At 32.4% G+C, this 19584-nt stretch overlaps 2 protein-coding genes across 2 annotated transcripts in view; both read right to left on the bottom strand.

The window, feature by feature from the left end:
* LOC134247780 (uncharacterized) overlaps positions 1 to 10676 on the bottom strand; it is a 36005-nt gene extending 25329 nt beyond the window's left edge. The window contains exon 1 of the mRNA XM_062730169.1: positions 10499 to 10676. Within this exon, the coding sequence (XP_062586153.1) occupies positions 10499 to 10676 (178 nt within the window). The remainder of the gene's footprint in view (positions 1 to 10498) is intronic.
* Positions 10677 to 17374: 6698 nt separating this feature from the next.
* LOC134247783 (protein hook homolog) lies at positions 17375 to 18232 on the bottom strand. Its single transcript, XM_062730172.1, has one exon. It carries the CDS (start codon positions 18230 to 18232, stop codon positions 17375 to 17377), a length of 858 nt encoding a protein of 285 aa, XP_062586156.1.
* Between the last annotated feature and the right edge of the window lie 1352 nt (positions 18233 to 19584).

The following is a 19584-nucleotide window of genomic DNA, read 5'->3' as shown; positions in this document are numbered from 1 at the left end:
TCATGTGCAGATTGTTAGTCTTGTTAGGGAGGAAAATGCTAACCAAAATGCACATGTGCAAAATTATGCTCACCTCAATGCTCATGAGCAAAAGTCTATTCAATTTGCTCACCTAAGAACAGCCTTATTTAAGATATAGCATTGGTAGTGATTTTTCTAAGTTCAGTTTTCTCACGTGAGTAAGAGGTGAGTAAGAGGTGAGGAAATTGGACATAGTCAAAATTCAGTATTACAAATAGAACCAAAACCAAAGAATTACAAGTCTCAATTCCTCACGTGAGGCTCACATGAGGAAATACAATACTTCGACACTCTATGTGGTCCAAGCTTTCCCAAGCTAGCTTTATTACAAATTGACCATGTGTTAAGTGTTAACACTTCCTGATGATAGCATCACAAATGATTGGGGACCAGGCAGGAATATCTTAATTTCTTGAGCTTCTAATCTTCATATTCCCATCAATTTGAAAATGCGTTCCTCTACCTAAACAACCTGTTGTGTCCCCCACTGTTACTTAAAGTGGGGCAGTATCCAATGAGGAGAGCCAGTCAGGATTTGTGCGCCTTCTCAGACCAGTTCAAAATTTTAATACAAAATGTTTGTGAGGGACATTGAAAGTATATGGATTAATACAGTGAAGAACTGAAATATGCTTTTGGAAATACATGTCATCACCATATTGAACTAGATGCCAGCCTTTAAAAGTTACAAATGTATCCAGTATGTCCATGGGATGAGGAAATGATTAAAGATCAATTAGATATTACCATGGTGCAGCCACAATGAAGGAAAATTTCAAAGATTATTAATGCTGATCTATGAATAGGGTAAGTGCTTTGAAATTTGTTATCCCCCCTCTCATTTCAGATATTACTAGTACGATAATTAAAAAAATAATATGTTTATGTGTTAATTATCAGTGTATTTAATTTGATATATTTAATGCAGAATGTTATCAGGAATTGCAGTTTAATTAAGAACTCTAAATATGGTAAGAACAGATTAGGTCAGAGTGTACAATTGACAGCCTCAGTGTGGTTCTATGAATTACATGTATTTAAGGATTTCCATCCCTAATGGGACCAAATTCTCTACCCTTAAATGTCTGTCAAGTACATAATACTTTGATATTATATTAAAGCATTTTATAATCAAAAAGGATTGTCCGTGAGAAAGTTTTAAAAATGTCATTAATTAAGCAGTAGTTAATTAACAAAGACGGCATTGAAGTCTATGGGGAAAAGCTTTTTGTCAAAATAAAAATTCAAATAATTTGAATATCAATAAATCCTGCGGTGGAAAGATGCATTGAAACATTAAAAATAGTATGACAATTGAAAACAATTTTTTTACTGTCTAAATTTTTTTTAATTGATTTTTTTTCATTAATTAAGAAAAGGGAAGATAACTCTTACCAAAATTCAAGGTCATAAATTAGGATGCATCCCAATATACCTACTAATGGTTTAAATGGGAATTATGTCTGAATAACTGAGTATTCAATGCCTACATATCTGTTATGTATTCAATTTCATTAAATTTGGTCCTATTAGGGATTGAATACCTTAAGTTGCTAATTCAATATTGATCCATATGATTTTTCTATTGACTGGCTTTTTCATGACCAACTGAACCTTGAAAATATACTAACTATAAATTCAAATTTTTTGCAGATAAAAGTTGGAATCAAAGGATCTGCAGATTAATCACGGACCCTAGCTGAGCTTGCATACATGACGGAGTTCTGATGTTGGCACTCATTTAAAGGAAATGCAAGGAAAAAGAATGGAACAGGATGAATTTATTATGATTCTTATGACCACTGGAATATTATTTTACACCCAAGTATGACTGCATGCCACTCATAAATTCAGCAAAGGCAGAAACATCTACCTAGCCTCCAAGACAACTTTAATCCATCTAACTTACTAGTGCAGTCAAAAATGTTGACTGGACATTTACATTGGATGTTCTATGTTAATGTACTGGAAATGGCACTATTGGATAATAATATTTTGACTGATGTGTACTGTACATAATTATGATAATTTAATTTTTTATTTCATTTTAAGTTTAAAAATGAAGTTAACTGAACATAATTATGCATGCACCTGTTTACATGTACATGTTGCTCAAGAGTATCTAAAATGTAATTGATGAATCACATTTTAAAATTACATAATTATATAATGTTTGTAATCTGAATTTTGTTCTACTGTTGCTTGTTCCAAGTGAGTAATTGTTGCACATGAGTCTCATGAGCCTCATGAGATTCATGTGAGCAATATTCTAGGTGAGCAAAATGATTCCTCACGTGAGCAAAAAATGCTAATGTGCAGAACCCTGCTCACGTGAGCAAATTTCACCTAATTTGCATGTTAAATTGCACATGAGACTCACGTGAGCAACTCAGGTGAGGAAATCTGATTAGTCCTCATGTGAGCTGCTCATGAGCAAATTGTGAGAATGGTTTGGTATGGGTAATAAAGAATTAAAGAAAAAAAATTGTTATCATGGTTTATATTGTGTAAATATTTCCATTACCATTATTATGTGATTTGCATCATTTGGTTCAATTATTTTTCAAGTCAGGTAACTACTTTAAACTACTAGTCATTATGTTGCTGTTTGTTATATTCAAAAAAATTAATATTAAATAGATTTTTAGTTGAATATATCTTAAATCATGGGTTTTTATTCTACTGTATACGAGGTATACCTGAGTGAGTCCTATGCAATTGTTCCGAGAAAGTATGTTCTATCATTAAAAATGATATTGTCATATAGACCTGGTTTAACAATAGAATTCATTTCGTGTATTGGCAATGTAGCAAAATATACACAGGTGATAACTCAAACTCAGTGTATTTACTAAAAACAATCCATAGAGGTTAGAAATTAAGTTTGAGTTTTGTCAATTTATCATTATGGATTGTTTTCTAGGATAAAAAGAGGCAAATATATACAATCTCAAAAAGGTTTGCAATGATTAATTTGGTCGCAAGTTATTTCCAGTGTATTTTTTTGTATTCTTCAAAATCATTTGGGAGCAGATCCACTCCAATTTGCTAAATTGTGACTAAATGGGACATATTCTAACTGTGGTGAGGGGCTGAGAGCTTGTCCTGACAGCAAGGCGATCAACCTGATATATTGCCGTTCAAAAGCCTCATAAGTTAACAGCTGTGAGTTCTTGAGGCCCTATGTTCCCCCAGGAACCAAAAGAAACCATGATGATGTGAATTCTACTTCTTATAATTGTTTACCTATAAGGAAACTCACCGGGTCATTCAATGCACCCCCCCCCCAACTTGCCATCTACTGCGCCCTCCCTGTACGAAATTCCTGGATCCGCCACTGAAGTTCTACATCGTATAATTGTTTACCTATGAGGAGACTCACTGGGTCATTCAATGCACCCCCCCCACTTGCCATCTACTGCGCCCTCCCTTTACCAGGTCTGGTACAATCACTAGATTTAGCTACGTAGCTTGATTTACCTACATAGCTTTATTTACCTACCTGAGGTAGCTTTATTTAGCTACCATCTCAATTTATTTCTATAAAAAAGCATTTTTCTCAGGGTGTGCGGAAAATATCCTTTTGATGCAGTGATCATTTTCAACTTTGAACTCATCTGAAAACAACTCAGGAAAAAATCATTCTTGAAGAAATGTCTTTTTCTGCGCAAATATTGCAATCAAAGTTCTGAAAGTTTTGGGGCTATGTATGACAGTTAGAACAGTTACTCCTGGAATGAAATAACAAAGAAGTCCAGTTCCGGTTAACAATGTGAAGTAATCATACAGTCGTTTGGCCAGTTCCGGATTTTGGCCAGTTCCGAATAATTCGTAATTTAAGGACTGATAATTAATAAATTCAACGGTGTAAAAATAAATTAATTTCTACGGTAAGAAGACTTGTCTATGAGTGTTTGAATTATGTGATGTTTTAATTTTTTGCCCTCAGTTTGGTTTCGTTATCGTACTTGAAACAGTCGACATACTTTTATAATGGAACAAATCTGAATCACCGAGACGCATAAGTCTGCAGAAAAACCTCTGTAGGTTCATAAATTGTTCACATAAAACAACGTTCCAGGTATCAAAAGTAAGTTTGATATGTCAGTGCTCCAAGTTGCGACTAAAATGGTCGCATTTGCGACCAAAAAATTGATTTTGCGACTATAAATGAAAACACACTTGCATTTTCGCGACTGAGAAAATTTGGGCTGGAAACGTCCATTTTTAAGATCGGGATCGAGATTTCATTTGTAAAGATTCTCTTTCAAGAAAATGTTTTAACACATATCTTTAAATACACTTTATAAAGCATCGCATTGACTTAGATCATGTAATGTTATGGCAGCATGCTGTACAAAGTTTGATAGAACCATAGACGTGTATAAATAATGTTCCTAATAGAATGGCATACAAACTTCGTAAACTATCTAAGATCTGACCTTGTTATTGAAGCATTTGGTCAATTGCTTGCATATCACAATGAATCATGCTAATAAAGAGTGTTTTGGCGGCATTTATAATGATTCTGTAATGGGTTAGGGACGTAGTAGTAAGTAAACGTGACAAACAGCAGGCAAAGTCCTGTCTCAACAGCTCTCAAGCTTGTATTTTTATTTGATAAAATTTTATTTCTGTAATCAGATTACTTGTGTTCTTCTGTACAACCATAAGGGTACATGTATTCAATAAAAATATTTCATTCAACCTAGCAATTTTTTATAGTCACAGTAATAAGTAATCTTTGATATAATAAAGACATAATACATATCCTTATTTAAATTATCAAGTTTTATTCACAAAATGTATTTTTTTTTATTGCGAGTGAAATATTTGATTATGGCGACCAGAAATTCTGAAATGGCGACCAAAAAAAATTTTAGGTCGCCATTTTGCGACCTTAGAGCAAGTGTGACTTGGAGCGCTGTATATACGGTCCTACTAAACAGAGAACCCTAGAGAACTCTAGAGAACTCTAGAGAACCCTAGAGAACCTGAGGTTTATATGGTGAATTTTGATACTTTTTGGCATATTTGGGATGATTTTTACTAAATAAATCATATTTTATACATAAAATCAATTTAAAAAGTTATTTTATGGACGTTTTCACCAGAAAAAGAAACAAAATAGAGGGAGCAATATTTTATGACATCCCGATCCCGATTGAATTTCAAAAACATTGTTAATCGAAATAATAATTCTTATCACGTAATTTTCCAATTATTTTTCACATTATTTTTCATTTAATTTAATGATATGTATGATTTTTAACCATTTACTCTTATCTCAAACATATCAATTAATTTCTTGCTAGTTTTATCAAGAAAGCTATTATGAAGTATTAAGATATTATAGTAATCTGTTAAAATAAGCAAAAAAAAGTTGTTAAAATATATATTTCTTTTATTTAATTTTGTTTTAACATGACATATTAGTTATTTAAAGTATATACATTTTATTTACAGACAATAAATAACTAAAAATCATTAGGGTTCTCTAAGGTTCTCTAGAGTTCTCTAGGGTTCTCTGTTTAGTAGTACCCCTGTACGTACTCTAACATATACTAAAAATTTGTCAAATATAAATATTTAGAACACTGGAAAGATATCGAAATATTTTTGTGTTCTTATTTTACCAGTTCCGAATACCCATTTTAAACACTATAATAATTCACTCTACGATGTTTTCTTTATTGTAAACGTGACTTATTATACCCCCGCTTGATAAAAACAGGAAGAAGGGATAGTAATATAGTAATGGGATGTTTGTTCATCCATCCATCTGTACATCCGTCCGTCCGTCCGTCTAGCTGTTCGTCCGTCTGTCTGATATGCTCTGGGGTATCCATTCTTATCCGCAACCCCTCTTCTACCACTGAATGAAGTTTAATGAGGCTTCACAGGAATCTTTGTTTAACAGTGCCAAAGTGCACCTATTTCATTTTTTGGATCTGGTACATTATTTGGGGTCCCTGAGATAAAACATAGATACTGCCATTCTTTGAAATATTGAAAGGTATATTCATCTCTTATACGCAATTCCTCCTATACCACTGAATAAGATTTAATGATACTTTCACATATTCTTTATTGCATTGTGACATTGTGACCTTTTATTTTACTTTTTGATCTGACATTTATTTCGGGTCTCCCAGAGTAAAACATGGAGTTTATTTTAAATAATCATAAAGGAGGCGTGGGTCATCATTAAAATAAGCTCAGTGCCCAAGTACCTCTAGTTTCTCTTCAACCTTTGGAAATATAAATAATTTATTGGTGAGCATTAATTTAACTTTTCTTAGGCATGCCTTGTTATGGATAACGTCTGGGACATATATTTTTTAATTTAGGGTTGAATTGAATAAGAATCTTTAGGGTATCCGGAACCCGTCGGCTTATTCGTAACTGGTAAAATGGACACCTATGGTAACTTGCGAAATAAATTTTTTTGAGGGAAGGCTGAACTTTTATGAAACAATATTTAATTCAACAAGTCATCGAACTACCTTGACAAAACACTTAGATTTTGATATAATTCCTAGTATATTTATAGCATCGTCCAATCGGTTTCTTATTTGGACTGGCCAAATAACTGTACTCAGTCATGCCTCACCGCACGCATGAGAGAGAAGACAGTAATCAAACAATGGAATTACATGTTTTGCTCTAAATTGTCCAAACGCCCTAATTTTAAACATCTCCGACTTTGGATTGTTTTTATAAGTCGTAAAATGAATATCAATGGTCTCTTAACTTTTACATGTATCTTTATATATACGAAATTGAAAGTACAAAAACAAAACCAGCTTTTTCTACGACAAGAAGTTCGTTGCAATTTGCTTACCATTGTCGTGGGCGGTTTGAAGGCCTGTGCAACTAGCGCAAACTATATTGCCTCCAGTTGGTTCCGTTTTTGGTTGGTTCCACTGTGTCCACATAAAAATTATGCATATAATTAAAATGATATTGTCCAAACGGTCCCGGTTTAACTCATTGTTTTGCTATTTAATTTCCAACTAATGAAAATTTTCACAGGCGATAACTCGCAACTGTGCATTTACTTTAACCTTAGAGAGTTCTGAATGTAAACATGGAGGTAATTTGACTTCAGAGAAAACGTTCGTTTTTTCCTAATGAATTTCCTTTTCGTATTCCTATGGATTATTATTAGGGATAAAACGCATAAGCAATCTAAAAAGGTTCGTTTTAATTATTTTGGTAGTTATTCCCAGTGCAAATCATTTTATATTCTTCAAGTGTATTGTGGTTAAACTTTAATATATATCTACATTGCAAGTATATGGGACGTATTCTAACTGTGGTGAGGGCTTCATTTTAGAGACACAGTTAGTACAATATAACTAGTGTCCACAAAGAAAAGATACCAATACCATTTCTCACAATTTGCTCATGAGCAGCTTTAAAATGAGGACTAACCAGATTTCCTCACCTGAGTTGCTCATGTGAACTTTTTGCAATTTAACATGCAAATTAGGTAAAATGCTCACGTAGCAGGATTGGACTGCACATTAGCATTTTTTGCTTCGTGAGTAATCATTTTGCTGTTACAAGCTCACGTGAGGCTCATACTTGTTTTTTTTTCATGTGCAACAATTGCTCACTTGAACAAGTAACAATAGAACAATTAAAATTCAGATTACAAACATTTTATAATTATATAATTTTAAATGTGCACATCAATTACATTTTAAATTCAACCATGTTCATGTAAAATTTGTGCATAATTAAAATTCATATTTTAAATAAAAAAAAAAAAATTAAATTATTAATTTTGTAGCATGTACACATCAACAAAGTATTTTTTTCCAATAGTTCAAACATTTCCAGGAATTAACATGTTTTGTAAATGTCCAAACGTCAACATTTTTGACTGCACTGCTTTGGATTGTTTTCTAAAAGTTGTCTTGGAGGCTAATAGATGTTTCTGCCTTTACTGCATGAATATATACGTGGCAAAGTGACATACTTGGGGTTAAAATAATAATCCAGTGGTCATAGAGCGCATAATCAATTCATCCTGTTCACAAGCTTTTTCCTTGCATTTCCTTTGTTGAGGCCAACATCAGAACTCCGTCATGAATGCAAGCTATATTGTCCTCCAGTTGGTTCCTTTGATGACTTTTATCCACAAAAATTTGAAGTTGCGATTTTTTGTATATTTTCAATAAAAAATGCCATGGTCATGAAAAGCAATTAAGGCAATTAAATAGAAAAATCATATGCATCAATATTTAATTAGCAACTTAAATACATGCATCATGTACATGTAATTCATAGAATACTGTACTGGAATGAGACTGTCAATTGTACACTTTGACCTAATCTGTTATCATTTTTATAGTTCTTAATTAATAAACTGTAATTCAAGATAACATTCTGCACTAAATATACATGTATATCAAAATAAAATACACTGATAATTAAACCACAAACATATTATTTTTTTAATAAGTAATTCTAAAATGAGAGGGGGTTATAAATTTCCTTAAAGCACTTACCCTTTTCTCAGATCAGCAAATATTCTTTGTAATTTAATTTCCTTCATTTAGTGGCTGCAAGATGGTAATCTAATTGAATAATCATTTCCTCATCCCATGGACATACTGGATACATTTGTAACTTTTAAAGGCTGGCAAAAATATGGTGATGACATGTATATCCATAATATATTTCAGTTCTTTACTGTATTAATCCATATATTTTCAATGTACCTCAAGTTTGAATTGAAATTTTGAACTGGTCTGAGAAGGCGCACAAATTCTGACTGGCTCTCCTCATTGGATACTGCCCTACTTTAAGTAACAGTGGGGGACACAACGGGTTGTTTAGGTAGAGGAAAGCATTTTCAAATTGATGGGATGAAGATTAGTAGCTCAAGAAATTAGATATTCCTGTAGACATATATACATTTGTGATGCTATCAACAGGAAGTGTTAACACTTAACACATGGTCAATTTGTAATAAAGGCTTGGGAAAGCTTGGACCACATAGAGTGTCAGAGTATTGTATATACTCACGAGCCTCAGGTGATATTTGACCTGATGTAAAAAATTATTTTGGTTCATATAAATTATCAATTTTAACATGTCCAATTTCCTCATCTTTCACCTTTTGCTCACATGAGAAAACTGATATTAATCACTACCAATGTAAGGCTGTTTCTAGTATTGAATAGACTTTTGCTCATGAGCATTGACTAATTTTGCACATGTGCATTTTGGTTAATTTTCCTTCCTACACTTCTGCACATAGCAAAATTGGATATTCTCATGTGAATGTCATATTTCTGTTTGGTACAGGAATGAATATTTTTTGTCTCTTTTAAATAAAAAATAAAATTTTGAAAAGTTACATTGAAATAGCTAATATTTTTAAAGCTACCTGAGTATTTTAAAATGTGATGAAATTGCTACAAATGTTCAAATGTAATAAAGTTTACCATACAAATCTGTTTTATTTTCCTTAAAATATAAGAATTTATCAGGTCATTTAAATACATACATCATTTAAAAATTTACCTATTAAAAAATATCAGGTCTTTATGGACCGTGACGATTTCAAATCATCAGGTCACATTTTTTCCTAAATTCGTATACAAAGATTTGTTTTCCATTTAAAATGTTTAACATTTTATCAAAAAATTTCCTTAGTCTTATTCTCATTTTCCTCATATCAGTCATTTATAAATTTCCCTTCTTTTGAAATATCAGAGCTACTTTCAAAATTTGTTGGTCAAAATTTTTGTAAAACGAAAAAAAGCATATATGGCTATATAAAATGAAAATTATTGGACTAAAATTATTATAACTTACTATTTGTATCATTACTTTATATAAAGATAGAACTTTTCCGTAAATTACAAAATCTAAATCAATTGCGTTATAAAGATATCACAATTTAATTTGGATTCTCGGAATTTTCTCCGACTCGGAAGAAAATACAAAAGATTTAAATAACACATTACAGAGAAGATAAAATCGTATCATTAGATGAAACGATTAGATGAAAAGATTTAAACTCTATGTAAATAATTTACTCAATGACTAAAGTAAAGGCGTTATGAAAATTTAACATAATATATACATACAACTTAAAATAAACATTTAATGATGTGGAGGCATCCTCGAGCAGCATAAGTTAAACCCGTTGTATTTGCACCCCTATTAAAAGAGTTGTCATATATGTCACATTATGTAAAATAATCTTATTTGTGCATTTGCGAACACAGACCTTAAATCAATTTTTAAAATCTCGGATGAGGTGGCATTTACGCCCTTAATTCTTTAGCCAAACATATTTACAGATCCTGCTATTTACTAATGAGGTGGCATATTTACAAATGAGGTGGAATTTATGCCCTTAATTTTTTTTAGCCGAACATATTTACTAATCCTTGGTATGCCTGCGGGCACATAAGGCAAGCACTAGACTTATTCACTTTTCTCTGTCTTTTACATTTTTCTCCAGTTCTCCTCAAGTTAGCTTGTGGTCCCTGAGGTTTTTTTTTCAACAGTCCTTCGCCACATGGTCTTTTGAAAACCAGTTTTCCTCTTCCCTTCCGGTGCCCATCGAAGGAGCTACTTTGGTAATGTTGTTGGATGGTTTCCTCAACACATGCCCCAGGCCTCGCCATTTACGTTAAGTCAACACTCGGGTGACCTATGGCTACAATGTATTTATTTTCGTTGGTCTTTGTACATTGTTTGTCGTCAATCAATCATGAACTTTAAATAATTTTTAGCATCTCCTCTGGTCAACCACTGAACCAATTTCAACTTAAGCAGTTAGCATATAGCATTTATAGATGAAGGGAAACAAAAATTATCAAATTTATGGTCCCTACCCCTGGAGCCTGAGGGGTGTGACCAAAAGTGCTAAGTTATAATAATTGCAATATTTAAGAATTATCTTCTTTACTGCTGAACATCAAGCAGCCAAACTGCTGGCATGATTCTAATCAGCATTGAGTACTCTACCAAGGATGTTAAATTCATGGCCCCAGATGCAGGGTTCTAGTGCTAGGACGGGGCTATATAGGTTATATAGTGAAAATGCATTTAAAATCTTCTATTCTGCTCAACTTAATGTACAGTGATGATGAGCAAGGGTGTCTCTTTTAAAATTGTAAATTTCATGGCTCCAGGGTCAAGAGTTCTGGTGTAATGGAGGGGCTTAATTGATATTCTTGTGAAATGCATTCTTTGAAAATCTTTTATGCTCTTTGGTATTAACCTAATGAAATAATTAGATAGTTATGATGAGGAAGAGTGCTTCTCCCAAAACTGTGAATTTCATTGCCCCTGGGTAAGGTGTTTTGGTGTTAGAGTGGGGGCTCTAATGATTATATAAATGTAGTGAAAATGCATGAATTCTCTGAAAATCTTCTCTTCTGCTCCTAGGTATTTAACTGATGAACTAAGTAAATAAGATTGAAAAGTGTATTTTTCTAAAATTATGAATTTTATGACCCCTGGTGAGGGGTTTCATGGAGGGGGGCTTATTATGCCCCTCTTAGAAGAAGGAAGGATATATTGCTTTGCTGCTGTCTGTTGATTGGTCTGTCTGTTGGTACATCATCAGTTTTCGTTTAGTTTTTTGAAGTTGTTACACACATTAAAATGAAATTTTGTATACAAATTGATCATAAGAATATCTAGGTCAGGTTCTGTTTAAGGTACGATTGAGCCATTTTGGATAGAAATATGCATCTTGGACTTTAAAAAATTCCAATTATTTGGGGGAGGGGGAGCATAAATTTTTACAAACATCTCTTGTTTAATTTTTACTAAAAAAAATAATGATTTTTAAATTTTGTACTGTGCTCCTGGGTAATAAGCAGATGCACATATACATAGTTAAAATAGCAAAGAGTTCCTCTTCCGAAATTGTGAATTTCATGGTTCCTTGGTCAAGGGTTCCATGTGTGTTTGTAGGTAAGGGAGTGGGGGGGGGGGTTATTTATTATTTTCTGAAAATAAATTAAATGCTATTGAAATAATTTTTCCTCTGCTCCTTGGTAGTATTCAAACACTTATAACATACATGTAGTTATGATGAGACAGAGTGCCTCTCTCAGAATTGTGAATTTCTTGGCTCCTGGGTCAAGGGTTTTTTAACTTGGGTTGGGCTCAATTGATTAATTGGCAAAAATGCATAAAAATTTTGAAAATTCCTACTCTGCCCCTGAGTATTGAGCAAACAAATTAAACAATGTTAAATGCAACAATATCAATGTAAATGTATTTAAAAACAATTATTAGTAAATTTGTCATTTTTTTTTTCTTTATTTAAGTACTTGCAAAACATATACACCTCTCTCTCCCACTCTCATACCTGTTGGAAAAATACACATAAATAAACATCTGTTATACATACATAAGGATAGATACACTTCAATATACGTATAATATACATAAACTTACGCAGTATGCAATGCATATTCAATCAGTAATTATCTAAAGAGTTACTATTGGACACATTAAAAGGACATTTCCACTTGGACCATCTATTTTTGTAAAATATATTCCCTGACAATTTTTCTTCTAAACAATAGTAATTATTTAAATATTTTAAGATTTCATTAAAAACAATATTATTGTTTTTTCTTGATTGTTGAAATAAGTATTTCTTCACTAGTAAGATAATCAAATTAATTGCCATATGATCTTCTTCCAAATTACCAAAAATAACAGTTTTGACATCAAATACAATTCTTGTACCAGACTTTTGAAATATCCAATCTGACAATGCTAACCAAATCACAAAAACCTGTGGACAGTAGAAAAATAAATGCTTGATTGATTCTGGTTCTAAGTTACATATTGAACAAAGTGGTGAATTTTTGATTTTAGACAGATATAGGTTTTTGTTAGTACCTAATATTCTATGGATAATTCTATAATTGAACCACATAAGTCCTGAGTCTTTTGTTGTCAATTTAAAGTTTGCATAAACATGTTTCCAATCAAAATTTAACTCTAATTTTAGATCAGTATTCCATTTGTTTTCACAAATAGGTCTGTGCTGTGTTTTTGACATTAAATAATCATAAATATTTCTGGATCCTTTTCTGTTCTTACAAAGTATTTTTACAAATTCCGGTTGATATGGTTTAACAAAAGTATAACATAAATATTGTTTGATATTTGGCCATGCAGTCAAAATGCTTTGCTTCAAACCTTCATATGTAGTAAAAGGTAATTTTATAAAATAATCATTTGTGATACTTTCATAACTAATAAAATTGCCTTCTGTATTGAATAAATCATGCACTATATGGAACCCTTTATCGAACAATTGTTTACAAAATACATATTTATTTTGAATCTTTATTTTATTATTATACCACAGTGGCTCACTCAGTGAATGTATATTAAAACTCTCTATAAACTCACTAAAATAAAATAGAGTTTCTTTCCAAAACATGTTTTGTGTGACTTTTGCCCTTTGTTTACAATATTCAGACCCAAAACTACATAACTTGTTAATATTACATCCAGTAATTTCTGAGAAAAGATTACTCCAATCTGGATTAGTTGTTAAAATTCTCCTTATCCAAGTAAGTTTAAGAGATTTAATAAATGTTTCTATATTAGTCATTATACATCCACCATTTCCGAAATCCAACTGCAATGTTTTTCGAGAAATTCTATCAACCTTATTTCCCCATATGAATTTATATAAGATTTTTTCGAAGAGCTGTATCCACTGCAAGCTAGGTTTTGGAAGGGATGTGAATAAATGGGTGAACTTTGATAGGAACAAACTTTTTACTACTGTTATTTTTCCTAAAGGGGTAATATATTTCTCTTTGACCAATGGTTTATTTCTTTTTGAATAAGTTTAAGCTTCTAGTCAAAGTTAAGTTCCTACATTTTTTTTTTTAGATTTGCTGTATATGTTATACCAAGAACAGTAAAAGGTTCGGTCGTCCATTTCAATCCTGTATCAGTACAGATTTTATTTTCTGTGTCAAATTTAGAACCAATCCAAACTGCTTTTGTTTTAGAAATGTTAGGTTTTAAACCTGAAAATTTTGAAAATTGAAAAAGAAGATCCAGAGCACTTTTTAGACTCTTTTCTGTTCCATCAAGAAAAAGAACTGTGTCATCTGCATACTGTACAAGACAAACTTTTTCCTTCCCTATTTTAATGCCTTTGATATTTCTATTTTGTCGAATCATGTGTCCTAAAATTTCTACACAAAGATTAAAGAGGTAAGGAGATACTGGGTCACCTTGGCGACAACCCCTACCAATTTCAAAAAAATTTGAAAAAATACCATTCTGAATAACACAAAGACTAGCTTTATTATATAATACTGAAACCCATTTTATGAGGTCAGGACCAAAATTAAAGAATTTCAAAGTATTATACATAAATTTCCATGATATAGAGTCAAATGCTTTTTCAAAGTCAATAAGTAATATCATACCAGGAATATGTTTTTCATGTACCGTATTTATTACATCATAAATTATTCGTGTATTCTCTCCAATAAATATACCATTGAGAAATCCTTTTTGGTTTTTATTAATTACACAGTCAAGAACCTTTTAAAGTCTATTTGCAATGCACGCAGATGCAATTTTATATGTTACATTTAGAAGGGATATTGGGCGCCAATTACTAAGAAATTCTCGAGGTTTGTCTCCTTTTGGTAAAATTGATATAATACCTTGTTTCTGGGTTATTGATAGCTCTCCTTTTTGAAAACCTAAATTTATTGATCTTATTAAAAAGCTTCCTAAATCCTTCCAGAAAAATTTAAAAAATTCTGAAGTGAAACCATCACTGCCTGGGCTTTTATCATTTTTCATATCTTTTAAAGCAGAGAGGGCTTCCTCTGGAGTTATGATACCTTCCAAGCTATTCGACAAATGTTCATCCAAAATAAATATATCTTCTTTATTTATAATTTTTTCTAAGTTTACATCAGTTAGCCTGTTGTCACAACAGGAATATAGGTTTTTATAAAAACTTTCAATTTCTGTGAGTATTTCACCTTGGGAAATAATAGTGTTACCATTGCTTTGAATGATTTTGCTTATAGTTTTATTATCATAGTTTCTTTTTTCCAAACTAAGGAAATATTTTGTAGGTTTTTCTCCCTGTTCAATCCATTCCTTTAATATAGTCTTTTCGAAACTCTTCAAGCCTGTTTTGAGCTCTATTTAATCTTTCAACAATCTCATGTGACTCATTATTACTTCTTAAGGATTCTAAAAACTTAATTTCTTCTTCTATAGAGTTAATAGTTTTATTTTTTATTTCCTTTTTTCTAGAGCAGTAACATATTGTTGCACCTCTTATGCATAATAATAGCTGTTCAAAAAATAGTTGATCATCAATACAAATACACAGTTCTCTGTCGTCCACTAAACTAATAGTGGAAGGGTTGTAAGGAGAGGCAGCATATTGTAACTTTACTTTTTGAATTGTTTCCTTAACACAATTAATATAAAGCTGGTCTTTTAGAAGAGAATTATTGAATTTCCAAAAACCTTTTCCCCTTTCAAAATTATTGAATTTGATGAAGAGTTCAATTAATGAGTGGTCAGACCTATATCCTGGCTTAATATCAACCTTATCAACTAAAGCCATCAATTCATTAGAAACTAAGAAAAAATCAAGTTGGGCTTTTTTTTGTAGGATTGTTCTTAAACCATGTGAACTTTTTTCTCTGTTCATGTTTTACCCTCCAAGGATAAAAGAATGACAAGAATTTCAGTGTTTAAAGAATTAAATATATTCTGTTAATATTTGTATAATTTACAAGTCAAACGTAAAAGATTAAAACAATATAATATAAAATCACCCTGAAATTTGCAATATATTACCATTGAAAAAATTTTGGATTATCTGTATTTGGACCATATATATTAGCTAATAAAATGTCGTATTTATTGAATATATAATGTAATACCAACAGGTTACCTTCTTGATCACATGTTCATACATAATTTTATATTCAAAAGTATTATTAAACAAACTAGCAGTGCCTCTGGCATTAGATTGTCCAGGAGAAATATAGACATCATAACCCCATAAAGACCTAATATCGTTGTAATCATTCATAGTGAAATGTGTGTCTGGTAGAACAAACAGAAAAATGTTTTTGTTTAAATAGAATACGAAATTCGTAATATTACAAGTTAGGCAATATAAAACTTATATTACAATTTTTCGTAATTACATAAAATTTAATAACAATATAGCAGTGTAAAAACCATATTACCATCAATTCATTAGAAACCAAGCATTGCAAAAATTGAGTGGAGGGTTTTTTTGTATGACGTGTTCTATATCAATTCCATGTGTACTTTTTTCTCTGTTCAGTTTATTCAGTTACGCCTATCAGAAAGCATGGAAATTAAAGAAGAAAGTATCGCCAGCGATGGGTTTTTCTTATTATATCTTTTATAAATTTTCCCAGGATAGTCCAATTTTCCTGAAAATTTCAATATTCGCTTAAGCATGTCGCATAATTACAATATCACCCTGGAAATTTGAGTCTATATCATATTGATTGAAAAAATTTTGTGCAATTCTTATTTGAAATATATATTAAATAAAATCTCAGTAATTGAATATATTAAGCTATCGCCCGTGACATCTCTTGATCATACTTTGCTACCCACCATAATTTTATATTTGAAAATATTATTAAACAAACTAGCAATATAGTCTCTTACATCTGCTATTTTACAGTATTCGAAATTAAACTACATAACCAAAAATTGTAATATAAGTTTTATATTACATAACTTGTAATATGTGTGTCTTGTAGATCTTACGTTTTTTAAATAAGAATTTTCGTATGTTTTTGTTTAATGTAGTTAAGCACATCTCTCCTTTTTTCTAACCCCCAAGACCTCTACAGTTTAATGACATGACATTAAAGCTCATAGTATAATAGATAATATGGAGTAAATAAACAATATTTTTTCCGTAAGTATACACCCGAAGTGTACTGTGCAGACAATGGGAAGTATACGTAAAAAAATGCTCAATAAATAACATTGACTTAGTGCATGCACGTTGGTACGCATATAAATTGTAATACTATTTCTAACCCAACTTAATTCACACATACATCTTTCACACACTGACAAAGACAAACACAAAGACACGAAAAAATAAAGAAATGTAATTCCTGTAGACACCTGAGTGGCTCATTAATAGCACATTTTGTTTACCCAGCTACTATGTCCCTCATCACCTGAAGTGATCATAACTGTTTAAATTGCAAAAGAATTCCGAACGGAGTCACTTTTTCCGAATTCTTTCATCAATGGAGTTAAAAATATCAAACTTAATTCTGCGCTTCCCTTATTGTCCATATACTGCACCGTTGAAATACCAGGCGGAGTCGATTCTATGGTCGTCACTGAGTCTGGATATCAACATAGCGTTGTCCCGTGTCACGTCGTCTGCGACTCTCCACCCCTGTTTCAACTCTTTAATTTCTGATCTCTTTCTCATTATAGTCGCTTTAGCATCAGTGCTGCGCAATTTGACAATTATTGGTTGGGGCTGGTCCTTTTGTCCGGATGGAATTCGGTGCATCGCTATCACACCAGTTTCGGATATAGCCACGCCCACTTCCCCTAAGGCCTCATTAATCTTTTCTAATAAGTTTTCGTCTTTTGCCTCGGGAAACCCATGAAACTTAATATTTGTTTTTCTGGAATACTGTTCATTAAAATTTGCTTTTGCGGCAGCGCTTTTAGATAACTTCTCTACTTCCTCCACTCTATTGTGCACATCGTTTAGAGCATCATTGCTTTCATTTAGCTCCCTCTTAAGCTCCGAATTTTCTTTTTTTAATTTTTCAATATCGTGAGTTAGCTTTTGATTGTCTTGTTTTAGTTGCACAATTTGATCGTTCATTTTCTTTTCAAAATTCTTTAAATGATTGGAGAGTAACTCCTCTAGATCTACGACGTTTTTGATGATATCCCTGATGTCATCAACTTTAACTGATTTTTTCAAATCGTTTCTTATTTCAGTAAGTTGAGTCTGAATTGAGATCATTTCCTCTGACGGTCTCTCCGACGCTTTTTCCGATTTCTCTTGTTTTTGATTATTGTTATTTGGAGTCTGAGATGTTTTTTTAGAGATTGGACTGTTTGTTGACTTGCGTGAGTTAGAATTCGAATTTCTGGTAACAACACCACTGGCCGACATAGTCAAGTATTTGTCTATCGTGTTAATACTCATATATCCGGTTTGGGCATGTAACTATTTATAGTAATAACTACTCACGTCAATTTTTGGACTGAAAACTCCTACAAAAACATCGTTTTGCACTTTAGGTCTCCAAAAATAACAGTCCTGAATCTCTGAACACCCTTGATTATAAATATTTCATCCAAGACACCCAACTTATTGAGTTATGCACTATAATGGCCACTCTACCTCTCCCTCGCTAAGCCTGGCCTACTCGAACGGGCGCCATTACCGGAATCAGAACATGTAATCAATTTGTCATCTTTTTGTCATCTTTTTGCTTCTGGGTATTTAGGAAGCAAACAGGGTACACTATTACAAATGAAGCAAATGAGAGTTACTCTGTTTTCCTAAATGATGTTTTTTAAGAAAGCAGCATTGTAAAAGATTGACCTAACGATTATTATCTATGATTAGAAAAAAAAATGTATGAATTATAATGTTTTACATTGCGGTGTTAGATCGAGTCACTGGTAAAATTGAAAATTTAAAATTGAGCGTTATTTAAAAATTAACGTCAAGCGGAGTAATACGTTTTTGACGTAACTCATTGTGACGTAGGCAAGTTATGAGTAGTATAACGGGTCCAGCCGGGCGGGTCAACTGAGTGCACTTTTTATGCAAATGAGATTCAAAATGGAGGATTCTGATTGGCTGGGAGGATAAGGGGGTCAAGGGAGTGCAGTCCCCTGGGGGATAAGGGGGTCAAGGGAGTGCAGCCCCCCCGGGGGGATAGGGGGTCAAGAGAGTGCAGATTGGGGGTGTAGGGAGGATAGGGGTTCAACTCAGTACAGTCCTTGGGGTAGGGATAGGTGGGGATTCAGTATATAGCTCTAAATATAGTGGTTTACACAATACTGTAAGGACCGTGTGCAAAAAAATTAGGTACGTTTGCAAAAAATAGGTTGGACTTACCTATGCATTGTGACGTCATCCACTGTATAAATACAATGTGATTATGACGTCACCCATTCATTTACACTCTAGACAGCCTAGTCTAGCCAGTTTGAACTGGATTTTACCCAAAACAATAACAAGAACACACAATACAATAACAAGGCAATTTTTATTCAGAATGAAAAAATACAAACATACACTGTCTTCTTAATTTTTTCCCTCTCCTTTTTCTTGAGATTGTTTTCCTTCAGGCAATAAAGGGATGCGACAATTTACATACACTTTATAAATAGACCTATCTGTAAAAAGTCCTTGAAGCTTTTTTTCTTCCCTAAACCTCTTTTCTTTCCATTGATGAAAACAATCGGCAAGTGTAATTTTCCAGGAACTATTCTCCCCATGACAAGGTTCAG

Source organism: Saccostrea cucullata, unplaced genomic scaffold (assembly GCF_032062105.1).
Source record: "Saccostrea cucullata isolate Sc308-1 unplaced genomic scaffold, CSIRO_AGI_Scuc_v1 ctg4988, whole genome shotgun sequence".
In the NCBI taxonomy this organism is placed as follows: domain Eukaryota; kingdom Metazoa; phylum Mollusca; class Bivalvia; order Ostreida; family Ostreidae; genus Saccostrea; species Saccostrea cuccullata.
Note: the sequence above shows the minus strand (reverse complement) of the source record. Positions and strands in the feature narration are given on the sequence as shown.

Excerpts from the sequence above, each read along its gene's own strand:
- LOC134247783 (XM_062730172.1), bottom strand. The coding sequence starts at position 18,232 with ATGTCGGCCAGTGGTGTTGTTACCAGAAATTCGAATTCTAACTCACGC.